Source organism: Microtus oregoni, unplaced genomic scaffold, assembly GCF_018167655.1.
Source record: "Microtus oregoni isolate MIOR12 unplaced genomic scaffold, Mior012 000058F_ref0000040, whole genome shotgun sequence".
Lineage (NCBI taxonomy): Eukaryota > Metazoa > Chordata > Mammalia > Rodentia > Cricetidae > Microtus > Microtus oregoni.
The window spans coordinates 192,504-214,750 of record NW_024543834.1 but is presented as its reverse complement, the minus strand read 5'-3'; the positions used below and the strand labels follow the sequence as shown (position 1 = coordinate 214,750).

General features: G+C 48.7%; 1 protein-coding gene across 5 annotated transcripts in view; it reads right to left on the bottom strand.

The window, feature by feature from the left end:
* The window catches only part of LOC121438893 (arf-GAP with SH3 domain, ANK repeat and PH domain-containing protein 2), a 151,862-nt gene that overhangs the window by 75,486 nt on the left and 54,129 nt on the right, over nucleotides 1-22,247 (bottom strand). For all 5 annotated transcript variants that reach the window (XM_041639378.1, XM_041639381.1, XM_041639379.1 and 2 more), the window contains exons 2-3: nucleotides 20,582-20,654; nucleotides 4,054-4,199 (exon numbers count right to left, since the gene is read on the bottom strand). In XM_041639378.1, the coding sequence (XP_041495312.1) occupies nucleotides 4,054-4,199; nucleotides 20,582-20,654 (219 nt within the window). The remainder of the gene's footprint in view (nucleotides 1-4,053; nucleotides 4,200-20,581; nucleotides 20,655-22,247) is intronic.

The window sequence follows — 22,247 nt, the reverse complement described above, 5'->3', positions numbered from 1 at the left end:
AAAGAGATGAAGCTGAGACTCTCAACTACACTGAAGTGCCTTTTCAAGGTCTGTGGGAGATCAACAAAGAGTCCAAAAACAGGTGACCCAAAACAAGACTTTCAAAGTGTATCCCCAAAAAGGAGAGTTCTTCTATGGTCAGCTCAGCTGTGGCTCGGCACTCCTATGGTCGACAGCGTCCAAACTGTGGTGAGCACTAAGTGAGGCTCACAGATAACTTCTCTCTGTCTTTATTTTTGTTGGAAAATAAAACCAAAGATCAGCACTCCACAAAGTGAAAACTTGGAAACATGTGCCCTCAAAGTTCCCAGCGCCAGGTTTCATGAGTTTACAGGTTGGAACAACCCGAAGAGATCACCTAGGCACTCGGCGGCATTTTGCAAGCCCTTTCCACTTGTTCAGTTTGCCGCCACATCGGCCACGTGAGGCGGGACAGTGGGCCATCTCACTGTCCTTTCAGTTGGGAATCCAGCCCTCAGGCTGTCTGCACATACCTCCACCACACTTAACCCTGCCCTGCTTCCTCTCACTTTTCATCCTTCCGTCCCCCCAAATGCCAACAAGAAGCCTCCTTGGGTATCAACATGAGTTTGGGTTATACGACCTCATTTTGGACCCCAGCTCGGTCCCTCAACGGCTAAGGCCCACTTAGCCTCTGCACCCCATGCTCACGAGGTGGCGGAACAAGCTCTTGTGCATGGCAGTCACCAGAAGCAAAGGAAATGGAGTAGCTTTAATGCCCGCGTTTGCCGCACCATGGACGCTTACCACGTCCTGCCCTGAGACTTCCACTCTGCACGAAGTCTGACGGCACCTGCACCCAGTGACACTGTTCAGATTCTGCAAGTGGCAAAGCCACAGTCTGGCCAGCAAGGCACCGGGCACAGCTCGGAGGCCAAGCTCTGCTCCGCTCTCCGCTTTCACAGAGAATAAAAGATAGAAAGAACTGCCCAAATGAGTAACTGAGACCCTAAGGTCCACCACGGTGCAGGTGGCCTTTATTAGCAGTATATACTCCAAAGTAGCAAGGCGCTCTGGTCCTTGAGTTTTCGGCTCAATACGCCATTGGGACCCTCCGTTATCCAATCTCTGCAGCAGGTGCAAAACTGACTCAATCCATGGGATTGGTCTAAGGATTAAAGGTGCTAAAAAAGTGGGGAAGGACCTGGCTGGCTTTAGTCTATATCTAACAATAAACTGAGAAAGTCCAGAGGGATGAGTGAGCAAACATTTTAAAAACTAGCTGCCCAGGGATGTGGGGAGAGGACAAACGCTTCCCATCTGCCTCCAACATTCCCAGCTGAGCCGGGCAGGCTGCTCTACATCCTCAATCAGTGCCCACCTTCCCTCCCTGACTCCATCCCTCCTCTCCAGCCTCCCTCTTTCCTTGCTAAAGCACATCCAGCAAGGGTTTCAGAGAAATGATGCATGGGGGCTAGCCGTCCGGAGCCTTGTGTATGACAATATCTTTGATCCGATGCACAGGTTCAGCGGCTTGGGCCTGAGGCCAGGCAGAGCCATTTTTCCCTCAGTAGTTCAAGGTATTGCCACATCTTAGAGTTTCTAACGGTACTGCTGTGTCCAAGGCTAGCCGGGGGATTCATCTTTATTGGGTTTCCTAACTGACGTTTTCCCTTTAGTTCTTGTTCTGTTTTCTGGGAGATATTTTTTTTCTACCCAGTCTTGTCGTGTGTGTGTGTTTGACATGTCCATAAAACTTAAATGCAGATGTCCAGGTGCAGAGGTCAGAGGAACAACCTGGGTGTTGGTCCTCAGATGCCTTCTGTATGAGTTGCGGTCCTTATTGCTCTGCAACGTTGCCACGTAGGCCAGACTAGCAAGCTTTCCAGCTTCCAGGGATCCATCTCTTTGCCTCCCATCTTGCCTTCAATGGAACTACGAGTGTGCTTTATACATGGACCCTGGGACTCTGAACTCACATCCTCATGCTTATGAGGCAAACGTTCTACCAATACCAACTAATCCACCTCCTCAGCCCCCAGGGTTTTATGGATTTTTTGGTTTTGTTTTTTGGAGACAGGCTTTCTCTGTGTAGCCCTGGCTATATTGGAACTCGCTCCACGGACCAGGCTGGCCTCAAACTCAGAGACCGGCCTGTCTCTGCTTTCCGAGTACTGAAATTAAAGGGGTATGCCCCCAATACCTGGCTGTCCGCAGATTTTAATTCTATACTTTCAAACACTAATGGTCTCCCACATCCCGAACTCCTCCAATACACATGCAGGATTCCTTCAGGTCTGCTGGCGACTGTCCTATGCACACAGTTGCTGCAATGTCTTCTTCGGCCCTACACGTCTCCCGCCATGTCCTTTCTCCTGCTTACACTGGTCTCTCGCTCTTGAGGATGCCGCTGTGCACCCACAAGTCATGCTCTAAGATGCTGACTAGCCACTTGGCACTGAGTTCAGGGACCACAGTGACTTTTCCCTAGGGAACCCTGCCAGGTCAGCCTCTAGAGAGCTTTACCCTGGTCATGCAAAGGAGGCCCTGGCTCCCTTCTGAACCACCAGCTCCAGTCTGCCACAACCTTGGGGGAAGCAGGCTCCAAGAGGCAGTGTGCAGCCTGCCACTGTTTGGGACAGGGACAAAGAGGGACAGAGTTTATAATGCCAAGAGGTTCCAGATTCAGCCAAGTTAAAACAAACCGGCAAACAAGCAGAGAAAATAACCTGAGCGTTGTGACAGCTACTTCCTTCTAAGAAAGTATTTTCAGGAAAACATACGAGAGAGACAGCCCTGACGATCCTTTCTCTGCCCTTCCTGTAATAAACTCATACACAGCACTCCCTGCTTCCCGCCCACTGACACAGCCCCATGGACCAATCACCACCGCCGCCGCCGCCTCCGGGAATGAGTTGCTTCTTTGCTCGGCAGAAGCTGAGAGGAGAAATGAAAACATTTGCTGCCTGTGTCCTCTGCAGAGAGTATGACTGTGGCCTGATCTGGCCTTCTGGAGTCTTTAGAAGATGCTAAGGGAGAAAAACAGGAAGGAAATGCTGCAGAGATTTCCAGGGCACACCCCACTTGGGGAAACAACCACCCACCGGGGCAGGACCACAAACCCTCTCGCCTGCTTCTTCAGAATCCTGTTCCCACAGCAGGGACAGCACTGGGCTGCAAGCACAAGAAATGTCTGATCCATTCCCATGCTATCAAGCAGTGGCCACAGGTGCCCACCCCGTGTTTCTCTGTACCTGGGGCCACCCAGCCCTCTCTTTCAGTCCTTTAACTAGCCATGGTATCCCTGCACTTTGAGTACAGGTTACCTTGCTTCCTCTGAGTTCTATTAGATATGACCAACCTGGATGCCCTCTATCACATGGTGGTTTAAGTAGGAATGGCCCACATAGGCCCATATATTGAATGCCTGGTCCCCAGTTGGTGGAATTGTTTGGGAAGGATTAGGAGGTGTGGCTTTATGTGCTGTGGAGGGTGGGCTTTGAGGTTTCAAAAGTCCCAATCATTCCTGGTTAGCTCTATCCCTCTCTGCCTGGTGTGGTACGTGGATCTCTCGGCTACTGCTCCAGCATCATGCCCCATGCCGGCCTGCCTGCTGCTGTGCTCCCCACCATGATGGTCACGGACTCTAACCTGCTGGGGCTGAAAGCCAGCCAGCCCCCACTGAACCCAGCGAACTTTCTTCTATAAGCTGCCTTGGTCATGGAGTCTCTTCACAGCCACAGGGAACTATACTAGACACCAATCAGAACACACTAGTCTTTGGTTTCCAAAACTAGAGTCAGGGGCCCTGAAGAAGACACGAGAATTTACCCATTCCGTCCTGCGCCTGAGTGTTTAAAGTGCCAAGCTAAGTTTAAACCATATTAAAGAAATAAATTAAAACTGTAAGCCTTTGCTCCAAATTTACCTACTATAAACACGTAGAAAGTATAGTTATCTTAGGCCCTGCAGAAACCAGACATTATCTCCACAGATGATCAGAAACCACTCTGGCCGGCTGCCGGGTCATCTTCTGGGGGGAATATGACAGACATTTCACACACCACAGCCGCGCACACGGTGAACACTGACCAGGTTTTTGAAGAGTGCTGTCAACTCCTTGGTGAAGACGGAGAACTTCAGAAACGCACTTCCTAAGTCTGGGTCGTCCCTGCACACGCAGTTGCCGCCGAACTTCTCCAGAGCCTGGGTGTACTGCTCCTCGTTCTCCACATGTGCTGTAAAAGCAAGCGGAGGGGCTGTTAGTGGACAAACACGGCCCAGGAGTTAAACACGGAGAGTGTCCTCCGACAGACGCTGAAGAAAAGTCGATACTAGTCCAAGATCAAACCACTGTACCCAAGGAAGCAGCCGTCGACATGAGAGAACGTGTCCCATTGGCTCCCTCATCTGCAGCACACACCAAGACCCTCAGGTACCCCATCTCCCCACGGCTTCCCAGAATCCTCCTCGGCCTCATCACCACACTGGCCACTCGTCTAAGAAGGGTCCTATCCCTCTTAGAAATGTAGACGATGCCGACCAGCTCCTCTCCCACTAAAGCTCAGGACACCCAGTCATATCTACATACCACCATCACCTCCTTACGGAGAGACTACGGTGCTCTTTGAAGTCCAGAACTAAGCCTACAACAGGGTGGTCTTCAATGTCTCTGTTCTGTGCCTCCCCTGCCCAGGACAGTCCCATCCCAGCCTATCCTTTCTCCATGATGCTCTATAGACTGTCCTGTGCCCTAGGTGTCTGAGTTTGTACCTCCCCTCTCCTTCCGCTCACATGTCACTGAGACTGTCAAGGAAGTCTGCTCTTACTGGAAGGCTTAGGAGGCACCATGTCCGTGGCCTCCAGTGGCACCTGGGTATTTCTGGGGAGGCTAATGTAGACTAGCAAACACTGGAGGAATTTAAACTCCGATGCCTCAGTCTTTTTATTTTGAAGAACATTCCAGGGCTGGGGCTGTCGCTCAGTGGCAGAGTGCTTATTTAGCGTGTACAAAGTCCTGAGGTGGGGAGGTTCCGGAAAGAGGCCCAGGAATTCTAGATAATTAAATTCTAGACTACATTGAGTAAGCAAATTAAGATATACGCTCGTCCGCCACACACACACAGAATCCTGAAGTGTGTTTGTATCAATCAAATTAAGACACAAAGGTGCAGATGCGCACACACTCACTCATGCACCCTCCTGAAGAGTGTTGGTATCACAAGAGAAGCCCCCAGAAGATCTGGGCCCCAGTTCTGTGGGCATCTGTGTGGCTACTAGGTCAGAGAAACCCTCACTAAACCTACTGAATTGGTTTCTTAAACGACAGAGGCTTGCTGGGTCCCGGTGTTGGAATGTAGAAAGATTCAATGTAGGATAAGGACACACGGAGCACACGACAGCAGTAATGGTGGCCACAGACATCAAAACGGAGCAAATACATTTCCAACTTCCCTATCCATGGCTAGAAAACTGGGACTCAAGATCAAATAAAGAATCCCGGGAAACAAAGCTGCACGGCTTCAACCCTAACTGTGTCCAGTTCCCCGGCCCGTTCCTCCCTTCTACTCCACACACGTTTCACGTCTAAAAATAGCTTACCTCGGGCCAGCAAGACAGCTCAGCAGGTAACAGTGCTTTCCATGCAAACCTGACAGCCAGAGGTCAATTCCCAGATCCCACATGAAGGTGGAAAGAGAGAACGGATTCCACGGAGTTGCCCTCTGATCTCTCTGTGTGCTGTGGCATGCATGTGCTCACACACAATAATAAATAACTTTTCAAAAATCAAAAACAGTTCACCTTGCTAAGACGAAAAGTACTCAGTTTTTAGATTTTTAAATTCCATTACACAAGTAGATCAATAATCCCTATGCATAACTATAACTAGATGTGTTTATGTATAAATATATGTGTTTATGTATAAATATAAACACATATATTTACATGCACAACTCTAACACACGTGGTGAACTCTGAAGCACAGACCCCTTCCAAACCACATACTGTTGTTTTTGTTTTTTAAACTATCTCAAAGTTGTCAGGCAAGACAGGCAGGCCCAATGTGGTTTCAGCCCAGAACTGATGACCACTGCAGATATCTGGTACTGGCCATTTCCACTGGGCGTGAAAAACAAGAAGCAAATTCAGTTGCTTCCCTGCTCTAGGGTTTGTTTGCCTAGAAACCCAGCCCAAGGATGCCCAAGGTGTGTGTGTGCGTGCGTGTGTGTTTGTATTGTTGCGTGTGTGGTGTGTGTGTTTGCATGGGTGGTGTCTGTGTTTGTGTGTGTGTTTGCATGTGTGTGTGATGGGCACTTCCTTCGTGGTTCAAATGTGCTGAAGCATCTCACTGTAGACTGTATTCCCTGAATTTCTGCGTCTTCCTGGTATTCCTGGGGCAGTGCCCACTGTGAGAATAGTCAATTCGCCCATAAGCCTGGTAATTGATTGCTCCAGATCACCCCCAACTTGGAAATTTTCCTACTAAGAATTGAGAGCACTCCAACGCTTTTATCGTTCTTTTGCCAAAAAAACAAACCTTAAAATAGGAACCTAAAATAAATAGCCTGGGAATGAAGTTCTGGAAAGATCCCAAGACGAACCCGTCAGCTTCCATCTACAGAGCAGAAAGCTGTTCTCCGGGACACTCACTCTCTCACCTCCCCTGCTTCAGGGACAGCACATCTTCTGCTCCAGTCCTTGGGATCCCGAGCCAAGAATCTCTCATCTGGGAGGTTCCAGGAGATGGGAATCTAAACTGCAGGAACCACCACAGAATCCCGGTTCTCTCTGAATACATTCCTGTCCCCACACCTCACTGTGCGGAATTCAATCAATTCAAGAGATGAATGAAATGAACTAGGGTCCACCCACACAGGAACGTATCAGGAAGCCTAAGCAGGCAAGAACTTTAGAGGCAAGGGTTAGGTTCGTCTTGTGCTCAGCTTACCTAACTGTCATTTTAAATATATATATCAAGGGCCCAAAGAATGTGATTCAAGAAAAAAACGACTAGATCTAAAAAGGCAAAGGCAGCTCCTTGCTCCTCCTTAGCGGGCACGCGCGCGCACACACACACACACAAACACACACACACACACAAACACACACACACACAAACACACACACACACACACACGTACAGATGAGGAGTCAAGGTGGCACAAAACACTGAGGGTGCAAGCCAACAACACAGAGCAACAAAAGATGGGGAGGGGCTGGCATCAGCCAATTAACCTCCAGCTGCCGACACACTGAACACCTCCAACTTCGATTCTGAGATTGTTTTCATTCATAACGTTTGGCACAGCAACAGAAGAGTGGCAGTGTTCTCTCTATAGAGGGACCAGGAACGCCTGGGGAAAGAGACATCGGGTACACTGCTTCATGCCAGGCACCAACATTCCAAAGATGGGTCTGAACCACCAAGAGGGAACGGAGTTGGGAAGCTCCAGGGAGCCCTGGAGAGTTCCACATGTTTAAATAAAGGCCCTGCCCACACCAGGGCTCTCAACCTGAAACCCCACTACCCCGTCCTGTTCTAAAGATGCTGAGAAAGAACCCACCCTAACCCTCCCTTTACAGAGAGCAAGCCAAGGCACGGGGAAGACAGCAAGTGCATCAGGTCACACAGTGAGTGCCCAATGGCCAGCCCGAGCAGACCTCTGGCTCGCTGACTCTAGGCCCAATGCTCTCCCTCCACACCAGGAACTGCTGCCACCTTAGCTCAGGTCACGTCCCTGCCTTCTGCCCTAGGCTAAAACAAAGGTCACACCCTTCCAGTCAAACCAACAGCTCAAAAAGCCATCATCGAGGAGGAAGAAAATCAGGCGGGACATTCGCACGCCAACCTGGCCCCAAACTCTGCATCACCCCCAGGGCCACTGCAAGCCCCAGCTTCACACAAGACGGTGGCCACCTGGAGTCTGGCTGAGAAGCTTCCGCTGAGTCGGCACATTCAAGCCACCCAGACAGCTGGTGAGGGGAGCATTCAGGGAGACACTCCGCGATAGCAGCGCTGTGAGACACTCCCCAGACGACATGATTAATATTATGTGCACAGCATGTTCACATAAAGATATTCCAAAGTGAGGTCATAGCCTCGGCCCGACATGTCTGTCGCCTGGTTTTGGCTCTAACCTAAAGCACACAGTTCTTAAGGGGATAAGGTAAACTCTCTCAGGTGACCTCACTTCCTCACAGGTCATTTCGCATCCCCAGGGAGGGGTGGTTTAGAATTCATTTCTAGGGTCAGGCCCAGATGAAGAGCTGAGAACAACCATCCAACTGACAAGATGGTGGTCTGTAATAAAGCCTGGGAAATGCTCACGCCATTTGAGAACCCCGCTTCCAGGAATCCATCTAAAGGGGGAAGCCGAGGTTGACCGAGCACTGTGCAGCTGCAGGGAAGGCAGTCTGCAGAACGGAATGGGGAATGCACACAGTGCCAACAAGGGCACGCTGGCTAAGGGTCAGCACTCCTCCAGGACAGCACGTGAGGGTGGCTTCGAAGGAGCTATTTTTAATTTTTATGTGTGAGAGTGTGTGGTGTATGTGATATGTGTGAAAGTGTGTGTGTGATATGTAAGTGAGTGTGATATGTTTGGTGTAATGTGTGTGTGATGTGTGTGTGATACGTGATTGTATGTGTGTGTGTGATGTGTGTGGTGTTTATGTGTGTGTGATATGTGATTATGTTGTGTGATATGTGAGTGTGTATGAGTGTGTGATGTGTAAATGTGGTATGTATGATATGTGTGATTATGTGTGTGTGATGAGTGTGTTTGATGTGTGTGTTGTGTTGTGATATGTCATTGTTGTGTGATGTGTACGATGTGAGCGTGTGTGTTGTGTACGTGTGTGATATGTGAGTGTGTGATGTGTGATTGTGTCGTGATATATGTCATTGTGTTGTGTGATGTGTGTGTGAAGTGTATGATGTGAGTGTGTGTGTTGTGTACGTGTGTGATATGTGAGTGTGTGATGTGTGTGTTGTGTCGTGATATATGTCATTGTGTTGTGTGATGTGTGTGAAGTGTATGATGTGCGTGTGTGTTGTGTGTGTGATATGTGTGTGTGTGATGTGTGCATGAGTCCACATGAAGGCAGAGTATGCTGGATTCCCTGGAGCAGGTACTTGTGGAGGTCCAGCTGTGGGTATTAGAAACCAAGTAAGTCCTCTATGAGAACAGTATGCAGTCTTAACCACTGAGTGGTGTGGGAGGTCCTTCTGTCTGTGTATTGTTTTTATTGGTTAATGAACAAAGAATGCTTTGAGTCCATGATAGGATAGAACAGAACTAGGTGGGGAAAACAAAACTGAATGCTGGGAGTGAGAAGGTGGAGAGAAGAGAGAAGTCATGGAAGCTGCCAGAGACAGACGCTGGGAACATTACCCAGTAAGCCAATGCCACATGGCGATACACAGATTAATAGAAATGGGTTAAATTAATATAAGAGTTAGCCAATAAGAAGCAAGTGCTAATGGGCCAAGCAGTGATTTAATTGATACAGTTTCTATGTGATTATTTCAGTTCTGGGCGGCTGGGATGAACAAGCAGCTCACCTGCAACAACTGAGGCCATTTCTCCAGGCCTGGGGCCAGCTTTTTAAATCAGCACATAGGAATGGAGGACAGAAAACCCAATCTGAAAAAGGGTAGATAATAAAATCATACATTCCGTCTGAATTTCAAAATATAAGATCCAGGACGGAGGATGAAGCAAGAGCAACCAATGCTAACCATGGCAGCTAGAAAAGCGAGTGTTCAACAAGCTGCAGCAGACCCCACACTTCCTGGAATACGCCTGTGTGCGGACCTAGAGGTGAGGAAATGAACCAACCATGATGCCAGCCCAGGGCTGCACAGCTTCTAAGTCAGGGAGGCTCAGGGCAAGCACCCGTCCAACCTTATTCCTGTTCCTGCACACCGGGCGAGCTGGCTGTGCGCACAACTGAACTTTCTAAGCTAAGCTTAGGCATTCCCATAACCAGGAAACAACACAAAGAAGCCACCATCAGCTGCAATGGCTGGATCACTTTAGCTCTCCAACCGTGCTACCGTGGTAGGAACTGGAGAGACAGCTCTGTGGTTAAAGAGCACGGCTCCTCTTCCAGAGGATCTGGGTTCATATCCCAGTGCCCACATGCGCTAACAATAGTCTGTGACTGCAGTTTCAGGCAATCACTGCACACACACGGTGCACAGACATAAAGGCAGGCAAACACCATAAACATAAAATAAAATACTTTTTAAAAGATCACTGTAGTCTGTCATTCTCTCCCAGAACTTTCCCTGGAAGAGACAACATGAGCAAGGAGGCAGTGTGCCTCCTCTGGCAAGACTGGCTTCATTCAGGGGGACACTCCTTCCCAACCCTGCACTTTCTCCAATCCCTGGAGCCCTTTCCACTTCAAAGCTCCCACAAAGGCTACTGGTTCCAACAGACGCCACCCTGGTAGGGACTGAATCTGGCTGTGGCCAACACAGATCTCTGACAGTGGTTAGATCTAACAGTGGCTGACCCCTGCCTGAGATCCTGGGTAGAACCCCTTATCCTGTACAGACAGGACAGAGGCAGCTCAGAGGCTCCTACTGCTCACTGCGCACTGGAGTCAAGCAAAGATGCAGGGCTGACGGATCTGTGCGACCCGTGACCCGTTCATCATGTTGCTGGTTTCTGTCCCTTTAGAACACAGGCTCTGGGTACTGAGAGCACCAAGTCCACCGTGCTTTCATTCTGTATGCCCTAAGCACCCATCATCCAAGAGAATAAAACCCAGTCAAGTGGGAAGCCTATGATGCTAATGAATAAAGATTCCTATAACAAGCCTCACCCTCAAGCAGCAAGCCTCTACCAGAGAAAAAGGCTCAACTCAATCTATTCCCTGCAAACACAAAGGCTGGAACAGAGCCTGGGCAGAGGCAGCGACCAATGCAGGGCCTCCTGGGACCAGATAATGAAGTGTTTTCCCCTAGGTAATAGAAAGAACTGGAAGGTAATTTAAAGGGTCATAAAACCTGTGTTAAGAAGATGAATGAGGGGAGGCTGTGACTGTATATATGTGTGTGTGTCCTAGGAATTAGGGGTGGCTCTGTGTGTGTGTGTGTGTGTGTGTGTGTGTGTGTGTGTGTATATATATATATATATATATATATATGGGGGAGTCCTTGAAAGATGGCTCAGTGGGTAAGTGTGATTGCTCTAGAGGTATAAGGACCTAAGTTCAAATCCTCAGCACCCTTGTAAAAAGCCAGGTATGGCCATGCATGCGTGCAGCCCCACTACCAGGAGGCAGAGATAGATGGAGTCCACACCCCAAGAACTTGCAGGCTGGCCACCCTAGTCAAAAAAGGCAAGCGTTAGGTTTAGTGAGAGATCTTGTCTCAAGGCAAGAGAGGGAAATGCCCTGTTGGCCTCCACAAGCACACCAATGACACATCACAGAAAGACAGACAGACACACACACACACACACACACACACACACACACACACACACGGTGGACTGGGACCTAGGTGTGGCTCATGCCTAGAATCCCAGCACTGGAGAGGCTGAAGCAGAAGGATCACTGTGAGTTAGAAGGCTAACCTGAGCTACACAGTGAATAGCAGGAGGCAAACCTGGGCTATAAAATCAGAGCGACCTATCAATTAAAAAAAAAAAAATTGGGAGAAAAAAAGAGCCGGGGAGAGGTGGGGAAGAAACAAGGTAATGACTAAAGCTTTAATCCAAAAACAACAAGGCGGAACAGCACTGTGAGGAAAAGAGGAAATCTCCAGCATCGAGGCCACAGAGGCTTCTGGCAGTTTCCTCCTGAGAATCCAGGACGGGTTGCAACTAAAGATGAGCTGGGGGCTGCCTGACTCATGCAGAGCCTCTGCCTGAGCCCAGGTAAGGACGCAGCAGGCAGCTCTCCTCAAGACACTAATGCCCAGGGGTCCTGGGACCAAAATCAGGAAGGGACTTTTGCTGCACGTGATGGACAAAATTTTACATCCAATTGTATCTTTTACTGGAGGAAGCCCTCCTGTTGGTCAGGCGATGTGATGTTGCTTTTAGCCTTTCCCCTTTGGATTTTATTTCATCCACCTGGCGACACAATTCCCATTGGTTACAATGATGACCTGGTGAGACATTCTACCATCCTACTCCCAGACCCCAAGCCAAGGAGCCAGGACAGCTCCTGGGTTTCGGGAGGGATAGTCAGAGCACCTCCAAAGTCAGTCCAAAGCCTCACTCAAGAACTCCACTGCTGCGGAGACCTCACTGGGGAGAAAGCTTCCATCTTGTGGCAGTTCTGCCGGATCTGTCGACTGAGTAGACAGGTTCAAACTCAGCAGGGTGATCTGGCCTGTGCCTTACAGTAAAGGCAAGCAGTGCCGGTGACAGTGTCCACCGGGGAAGTGACAGTTTGCACCACCAATGGCTCTTCACTTTCTGGCTCACAGAGGCACCAGTCAAATTCACAAGAATGTTCTAGATTGTCTCTCCAGGCATGTTTGATGTAGAGAATTTGGGGGACTGCACATACCCCCATGGAGTCCGAACTGAAGACGTCAGAGCATTTCCCACCAATCAGAACTCTACCCACATGTGTGACTCAGGCTGACGCTCACAGGCTTGGCGTTCCCGTGATTAACATGCCAATCACTGCAGACAGGATTCCCTCAGCCAGTTGCCAGGGTGCATTCCAGTCACTGCAGTGAACCACCAGAGACACTGGGCTAGCAGCCAGAACCAGAGCTAACGGGAAACACAGCCAGACATCAATCCCCGTCAACACCTCCTCTCCAATCCGCTGCTAGAACCTTCCAAGGAGCAGCTCACAGTTCCTTTTGTACGTAAGTCAAAACCTGCTCTCATGAAACCATCTTTTAGGAAAAAAACAATTCATCGGAGTGGTGGTGCATGCCTTTAATCCCAGCACTCGGGAGGCAGAGGCGGGCAGATCTCTGAGTTTGAGACCAGCCTGGTCTGCAGAGCAACCAGGACAACCAGAGATACACAGAGAAACCCTGTGTCACACACGTCCTCTCCCTCTAAAGCAGGAAGTCCTGAGTTCTTCAGCACCCCTCAAAGACAAGCTTCTGGCCCTCCTATTCCAAGGTTCTTCGATTCACTCAGTAGGACAACGACCTTCACCAATGACCTTCACACTCCCCTGAGGTCACCTAAGGCACAAGGTGCCTCCTTCTGAACTGTGACCAACCAAGACCACCTACAGACTGCTCAGCAGGACAGTCAGGCTTGGGGGAACTGTGTGCAGGACGCTCCTCCTTTGGATATCCACACCATGCCCTAACTGGGCACCAACTACCCCGCCTGCCCAAGGTCAGTACCTATCTCAGTCTTCCCGCATCCTTAGCACACTGCCTGGCCGGTAGCAAACAGGTGAACATCTGCTTTTTGTTATTATTACTATTCTACCATTAAGCTTACAAAGGCCAGCAGAGCACATGCCGTTTTATGACGTTACAATTCACTATTTTTTCTTTTCCTTTTCTTTCTTTTTTTTTTTTTTTTTTTTGGTTTTTCGAGACAGGGTTTCTCTGTGGCTTTGGAGCCTGTCCTGGAACTCGCTCTGTAGACCAGGCTGGTCTCGAACTCACAGAGGTCCGCCTGCCTCTGCCTCCCAGAAATGTGTGTATAGATTCTGTGCTGTAGACTTCATCGTGAGCCTACTCCCTCCTGCTCTACAGACCAGTCATTCCAAGCGGCTGGTACAGGCTTTGCAACAGGAGGTGCTGCTTTTCGGCACAATAGGGAAGGCAACAAAAAAACCAACATCTTTTGCAAGAATATCCTTCCACATAGAAATTTTGATTTCAGTGATGTGTATTGCCCAAGGATTTCCGAAAACTCCCAAGTGTCTGTCCATCTTCGGTACCACAGCCATGTAGCAGGGTCCCAGCTTTCCAGCATTCTTGTCCAACTCTGAGGGGAACAAGTTAGAAAACCATGCCAGATGTGGTGCGTTCTTAATATGCAATAAAATATTGATTCCTAAGCTATTATATGCTTCTCATTAATGAAAATAGGGCCAGGTGGCAATGCCTGCACCAAGCCTAATGGCCTGAATTTGATCCCTGGGACCCAAGTGCTGGAAGGAGAGACAAACTCCCACAAGCTGTCCTCGGACCTCGCCCATGCTGGTGCAAGTATGCATAGGCACACACGCATGTGAGCAAGCACACACACACACCACACATACCAGAGAGAGAGAGAAAGGGAGGAGCCTTGAAGGCTCATTTTCTTCAGTACTTGAAGACAGTTAAAAGTGTCGCTAAAATTAGCATTTCCTCCTCTGCACTTTTTATTTGGGGATGTGACAGTTTCCCCAGGGCCTTCAGATTCCAGGTAAAGAGGAGTGGGGCTCCCCCTAAGAACACTGGGAATGCAGCAATTCTAGAAGTGAAAATGAAAATCTCCCGCTGCTTCCTCCTTGATGGAGACGAATTTTCCCACCCGCTGATGTGTCAAACACACATGAAAAATGTCAGCTTCTACTTCCCAGCACCGAGGAAAACACCTTTACGCTGAGACAGAGGTGTGGGTGAAGAGCAGAAATGTTTTAAATACATATAAACGAGGATTTGTTTATTTTTTTAAGAGGCCAGGTAGCAGTCCAGTGGGTGGGGAAAAGTTATAGAAACAATTTGAACAAATCATAAAAACCAGGTTCATGAACCTGTTCAGACGGTCCCCAAAAGGCGTCCCTGAGAGAGCGTAATTACTTGCTTAGTAGATTCAAGGGACAGACATCCTGATAGCTCCTGGCTCAGGACAACTTAGACTTCTCACAAAGCAGCTCTATCCGTGGGGCTCTGTTTGATGAAGTTCCAAGCAGGCCTGTCAAACCCAGACTCCACAGGTAGGGTCCAGTCATGATTTCAACCAAATGTCCCCAGGGCAGGGGTTCCCAACCTTCCTAGGGCTTCAACCCTCTGGTACAGTTCCTCATGTTGTGGGGACCCCTACCACAAAATTGTTTTCATTGCTACTTCATAACTGTAATTTTGTTACTATTATGAATTTTAAGGTAATTAGTTTTGGAGACCAGAGGTTTGCTATAGGAATTACAACCCACAGATTGAGAACTACTGCCTGGGGTCTCCAAAACAAAGCTTTCAAGGCAAGGATTGGGAAATTAAAAAAAAAAAAAAAAAAAAAAAGTCAGGCAGTGGCTCACGCTTTTAAATCGCAGCACTCAGATGGTAGAGGCAGGTGGACCTCTGTGCGTTCAAGGCCAGCCTGGTCTACAAAGGGAGTTCCAGGTCAGCCAGGACTACACAGAGAAGCCCTGTCCTGAAAAAACAAAACACAAAAACAAACAAGACTTTGGGGGCTAAGTGGCAATACTGAAGCTTTTCTGTACACAGGGGGTAAGAGAATAAAAACCATTTATTAGCTCACAACCTGTAAAGCATAGGTGTTAACTCACCAACAATACAAGGAATGCCATTAACACCCCAACTATGTCCTCTAGACTTGCCCCTTGACCTCCAAGGCTGTGCTCAATCAAGGAGGGAAGATATACAACTCTTAGAGGCGTGAAAACCACACAAAGACACACAAGCAACAGAAAGCAGCACTTAACGTGTTAATGGCGCCTGAATATTAGGGATCCACTAATGTGGGGTTCACCACCAGAAGAGTGAACCATCGACAAAACTGTTAAGAGGTTCGATGAGGGAGGGACATGTCCCATTCCCCGCACCGTAACCCCAGGAACCCATGAGTACTGCAAGCTGCCTGACAAAAGGAATTAGGAGTAGATAAATTAGACATGCTAACCTAGCTGAGATAAGATTATCCTAGATAACAGGGAGATGGTTCAGTAGTAAAGGCACTTTCGCCACCAAACCTGACAACCCAAGTTCCACTCCACTGCTAGGGTCCACATGGTAGAGAGAACTGAATTCCTCAAAGTTATTCTCTGACCTTCAGCACAGGCAATGTGGCACACAGCCCCCACCCCGCCACACACAAAATAATGAATAATGAATCAATGTTGTTTTTTTATTTATTTAAAGTACTTAAATGTGAAAAGAGGAGGCAGGAGACTCATTGTCTGCTGTGGGACTGAATACTGTATCTCCAAGTTTGAATACCAAAATCCAAACCTTCAGTGTGTTGACATCAAGAGACGGAGCCGCTAGGAAATCAATCGTTTCAGATGAATTAAGAGGGCAGGGCCCTTGTGGAATTGATGCCCTTATAAGCAGAGACCCTAGGGCACTTGCTTCCTGTATCCCTGCCAGGGAGGGCATCCCACAAGAATAACTGTCGGCCATGTATGATGGCCCATAGAGGTGGAGAGGTCTCTGTAAGCTCTCAGCCAGTCTGGTCTATACAGCATGTCCCAGGTCAGCAGGGCTACAAGGTGAGGCACTGTCTATAATAAACCAAGAGGGCCCACCCGAGAGTCTGACTACAATGGCAGCCTAATGGGGGACTTCCAATCTACAGAACTCCAATAAGCTTCTAATGTTCACACCACGGGGATGTAGCATTACGTTGGGACAACCAGCGCAAACTCTCAGAGGTGACCTGCAGAAGACTCCACTGGCCATTTGCTAGCTCCATAGAGACAAAGGGCTGAGAACCAAGGAGTGCGGTGGCCTCTAGAAGAAACGGGCAAGGGGAGGAGCCTTGACCAAGGCATCAGTCAGATCTCAGTACAGTGAGACCCATGCTCCACATGCCACCTGCAAATCTGAAGGAAGAATTTGCGCTCCGTTAAGCCTCTGGGCAGACAGAAACATGCTTCAGAAGCAAGAGGAAATGGGAGTCAAGAAGAGTTTACCCTGTCAGGCGCCAGCCTGTGGCAGACTTAGGGCTGGGAAGGTCACACCCAGGTAAAGGTAACTAGAGCTGGGGAGTGTGGAGAGAGACACACATCATCACCACATGCTCAGGAAGCAATGCACGTAGCCAGGTCTCGGTAGACACAAAGCTGAGGTCAGACATTGACAAATCCCAAAAGAGGGCATAGGGCAGGCCAGGCATAAATGCTCAATGATTCTCACCCCTGTTTCAAACACAAGCAAAGGGACCACTCTTTCTGGACAAGCAACCACCCTGGGTTACTAAACCCTAACATCAGTCACAGGGCACTCTTCTTTTAGGACCGACAGCCTTTGGAGCAGAAGCTGTCCAGGTAATGTGCACCTAGCCAACTGCAGTAGCCAGCGCTTCACCCCTCACCACTATCCTGACATCCTGTCGACGAACCACAGTGCAGGAGTTCCAGAGGAACTTGACAGACTGCTGTAACCAACATCATCACCCAGAGGAAAGCATGGTGTCCTCAGGTGACTTTCCAAGGAGATGACACCTGTTCTCAAATAAAGATTCCAAGATAAAACTCGGACTTGGAAAACAAAAAATTCAGATTCACAGTCTTAATAGGATAATTCAAACTTGGAGTGATGGAGGTCATGGGCACAGGATGACAAAAGCAGAAGACCCCCCTCCAAGGTCAGGTGCACAGCCAGTGGGCTGGACAAATGGGACCTCAGGAAGACACAGACCCACAAAGTCCCCAAGAACTGGGTAACTTCCTAGCTCTATTAGTTAAGGGTCTTTTGACAGCAAACAAAGTCCTTGGGGCCTTGGGGAGAAGAACCATTCTGATCATGCAGACGGTACATGGAGGGAGGCCAAAAAATGGCAAATTAGGGCACATGGGCATGGGGAGGGACCTCTGATGGGTGGCCTGAGCCCAGGAGATATGTAGAAGCCCAGGCCTTGCCGGGTTCCTGGATGGCCCACTAAGGACTGTTTGAACATGGAAAAGACCAAGGGTCCCCTTACAACACATATTTGTACACTGAAATTATCGGGTGTCTACTTGTGCTCCGCCCCGTTTCCATCCCTCTTCTGGACCTCCCTCATCTTTCCCATGCCTGAATGGAGCTCATGCCCACAAATTTCCGGGTGAAAAAGGAGAATTCTGTTAGATCGTAAGCAGACCCGGCAGTGCCTCTGTGTCTTTATTTTTCTAGAATGCTTCTCGGAAGACACGAGGTTTATGGTCCGCACACAGCAATGCAGGTCAAGAAGGTAAATGAGACAGGTGTGGACACACCACGGCTGGCCTCCAGGCATGCGCACCACACAGATTATCTCTGATTAACAGCCTTCTCAATACATGATGACAAAATCACTGTTTTCAATCTGATCAAAATACACTATCCTTTTTATATGACGTGCAAAATAGAATATTCCTCAAATTACAAACTCAAAAAGGCCCGAGTGGGTCCAATTTTTAAAAATTAAACTCTTTGTGAAATCTGGGATTTGACAACAAAATCGAGCATCCCTTAGTGAGCTCTCAGCCTCCTGAGGAGCAACAGGATGCTACACACACTCCAAGTGGGCAGTGGCTTTCTTAACTCAGCAGCTGCTGAGCGCAGCCCTGTGCCAGAGGAAAGCAGCATGCTGGGGAAACCTTTCCAATCCCCTGGGAATAGCTCTGATCGGACCCTCCTGTTGTCTAAGAGGAGCAGTTTAACCCTGATCAGAGTCTTACTGGACCAGAGGGAAGCCTGGGCTCTTTGTAGGTACTGAGGCTCCAGACCCAAGTCCATCATCTATGTCTTACTTAGGCCATCTCTAATTTTGTGGGTGGTTCCTTCTGCCAGTGACCAGGACGTGAGGAGGTCTGAGGGAAAAGCTGTTGTTAGGCCCGTCCACCCCACCTTTGTGAGAGCAGCTACTCTGTGCCAGGGGCTCTGATCTCACACTGAAGACCAATTGGTGTAGGAGGTTCTTCTGTTTGTGTGTTGCTTTCATTGGTTGAATAAAGATACTGCCTTGGCCTTTTGATAGGGCAGCACTTAGGTAGGCAGGGAAGACGGAACAGAATTCTGGGAGGAAAAGAGCAGAGACAGGCAGATGCCATGTTTCTCCTGCCCAAGACAGACACTGGTTAGACTCATGCGGGTAAGCCACAGTCAAGTGGCGATACACATTAATGGAGATGGGTTAATCAAGATGTGAGAGTTAGCTAATGAGAGGCTGAAGATAATGGGCCAGGCAGTGATTAACTAATACAATTTCCGTGTGATTATTTCGGGTGTAAGCTAGCCAGGCAGGACAGGACAAAGGGTCCCGCTCCCCAGACTACAACCAATCACTCTCTTAGAACTCTCCAGGCTTCCAACTCAAGATCAGGCTGCTCGGGCATCCAGTAACGTGGCCTCTCTGATGTGCCGACAGACTGGCTGGACTCCACTTTGTCATGTGTGTTCCTTCTATCCCTTCTGTTATTCCACAGAGCCTGCTCAAGGCATATGCCTTCAGTGAAGACAACTTTCCAGACTCCGCGCCATCGTGGCTTGTTGCAGTTGGTGCCAACGATGAGCAGAGGGTGGCTCCCACAGCCATGTTCATACTATCCTGGATGGGGTTAGGTGGGATGTGAGCTTTCAGGCATTGCCATAGCCTGATGACATCATCTGGTCCTCCTGCTCCAATCACTACACTACTTTTTTTTTTTTTTTTTTTTGGTTTTTTTGAGACAGGATTTCTCTGTAGCTTTGGAGCCTGTCCTAGGCTGGCCTCGAACTCACAAACATCTGCCTGCCTCTGCCTCCTGAGTGCTGGGATTAAAGGCGTGCGCCACCACCGTCCAGCTCAATCACTACTCTTGACTAAAATGAGACACCACAAGGTACAGATATCTGTGGACCTGAACGCCCTTCTACACCCGTACAGAGCATCCACACTCTAACTTAGCAGGGTTGCTCTCCCACAGGCTGGCTAGCTTTTTGTTCCAGGATCTACTAGTCCTCTTTCAAGCCTCTGACACCATCCCTATTTCTGGTTTTTGAAAGCTGCCACCTTCCTTTCCGAATGAAACTACACAGACATTTGGTGACTTTTCAAAAAAATATTTTCTATCATTAATAGGATTTGCACAGGGCGGCCCTCCCACCATCTGTGTGGCCTGCTGTCCTTAAGTCAAAAGTTTCAGGGACTCGTGTTTTGAGACAGTGTCTCACGTAGTTCAGGCTTGCCTCTAACCAACTACGTAGCTGAGGATACCCTTGAACTTCCAAGCCTCCTGCTTCCACTTTCCTGAGTATTATGATCATGGGTGTGTGCCACTGTCTGCTGAGAACCAAACCCGGGCTTCACTTCATGTGCTAAGCAAACGGTCTAGCAGCTGAGCTCGCCCCAGTTCTGGGGTGAATTCATTTTCCTTCAGCACATGTAGAAGTCGATCAAGTATTACCTGGTGGACTTTGTTTGTATGTTTACTCATTTTCTTCCCAGACAAGGAAAGAATAGGAGAAGTGAGAAAGGCAGAGAGATTTCTGCCATGACTCACAGTGCAGGCCAAACAGAAGAAGGCGGAGCTTCTGTCGCCGGGCCTGATGGAGTGGGTTCATACAGTGGGGCAGACAGGAGACAAGAGAACTCTCCCCGAACCAGACAACAGGCAATAAATCCTATTTCTGGAACAGGTATCCCAGCATCTCCAGACTGTATGTTCAGTGGGGGAGGTAACCAGACAGGACTTTAAATAGAGTGTTTTCACTGAGAACCCTCCTCCCCCCCGCCCCCCCCCGCCCCCCCCCCCCCCGCCCCAGACAACAGTGAGGACTTACCTAGCCCGGAGATACTGATTGCCTTCACAGATTTCTTCATTTTGTAGAGAACCATCCGGTCCACGTCCAAAGCCTAAAATACAAAGACTATGTGAATTAAAACATATTTGCACATAGATCATAACTACAGACACAAGGCCCCAAGGCTGCTTCTATGGGCTGAGGCTTTGCCTAGTATGGAAAATTTGATATACAAAAATGCACCAAACAGCAGTTTTATTGGTTTACAGAAAACCAACTCATATGTCTCAGCACCTGAAGCATACAAGCTGCCTCTGCCCACATCACCTGCTGAGCACAGGACTCTACAGAGAGGTGAGTGAACCTAAACACAGGGCTTGACCACATCTGGACGTCTGTCCAGACTGTCTGTTCCAAAGCCCTGTCTGCCCCTCTCCCCCTGGAGGAAAGGGCAATTTCAAGGATACCAAGTGACCCTCCCCACAAAGAGCGTCCCAACAGCCAAGTCACGGAGTCAGACCCGCCCTGGACAGATGCGGCTCAGTGTTTTGGATTTGTGAGCCTATTAGCTGTGTTTAGGAGGCTTAGTCCTAATCCCCTCCAAGTCTCAGATTTCTCTTCCAGAATCCAGCTGTAACAGCTTTGGCAAGGCCGAATGATCAAGAAAACACTTGCATGTTTAATATCCAGCAAATATTTACAGCGCAGCCATCACAAGACAACAGCAAATGGTGTGAAAGATATCTGCGCATAGTAGGTGCGCAACAGTGTGCACACATAGTAGGCGCTCAACAGTGCACACACAGTAGGCGCTCAATACTGTGCACACATAGTAGGTGATCGATAGTGTGTTCACATAGTAGGCGATCAACAGTGTGCACACATAGTAGGTGCTCAAAAGTGTGCACAGTGACTCATCGACCCCAGGCATTTAGTCACAGCTAAACTTCTAGCAAAGAGGCAGAGCGAACACTTTTTCCCTTTTCCCATTACTCAGGTAACAGCTCAGAAGATCAAAGGCCACCAAATGGTTGTGACAGGAGGGTGCGTACACCTGGGAGCTAGGAGAGTGAGGCCAAGTAAGGGGGACCTGTCATCTAAAAACATCAGAAAGCCAGGCCCCTTGAATCTGCTCCCAGCATCCACCTTTGTAAGTCCTCATTCTGACGCTGCCGTGGCTGTTTTCTGGGGTGTTAGAAACAGATGAGATTGGAGCCGACAGTTTTAAATGGAACACTGATCAAAAGGCACCAGGCAGGGTAAAAAAGAAAAGAAAGTTCTGATCACACCAGTGTGTTTGTCTGAACCCATAGGATGTACTCACTGAGTGAAACTTAATGTATATCAAGATCAAACCCAGGACTCTAGGCAAAAACAGAGCTATTTAAAAAAAACAAAAAGACAGCCTTGCTATATTACATAGCTCAGGCTGGCCTTGAAGCAAAATTTCTTATGAGTTGGCTTTTCTGCATATGGGGAAAGATTTTAAGTGTGGTATATGTACCCCAGAGATCCTCCCCACTACCTCAGTGCTGGAGTTACAGGCACCTGCTACCATGTCTGGCTTTTTGTGGGATCACACTCTGTGTGTGTGTGTGTGTGTGTGTGTGTACACATTTTGGGGGTACACGCCTGTGGAAATTAGAAAAGGACACTTTACGTCCTCCTCCGTCACTTTCCACCTTATTCCCTTAGGACAGAATCG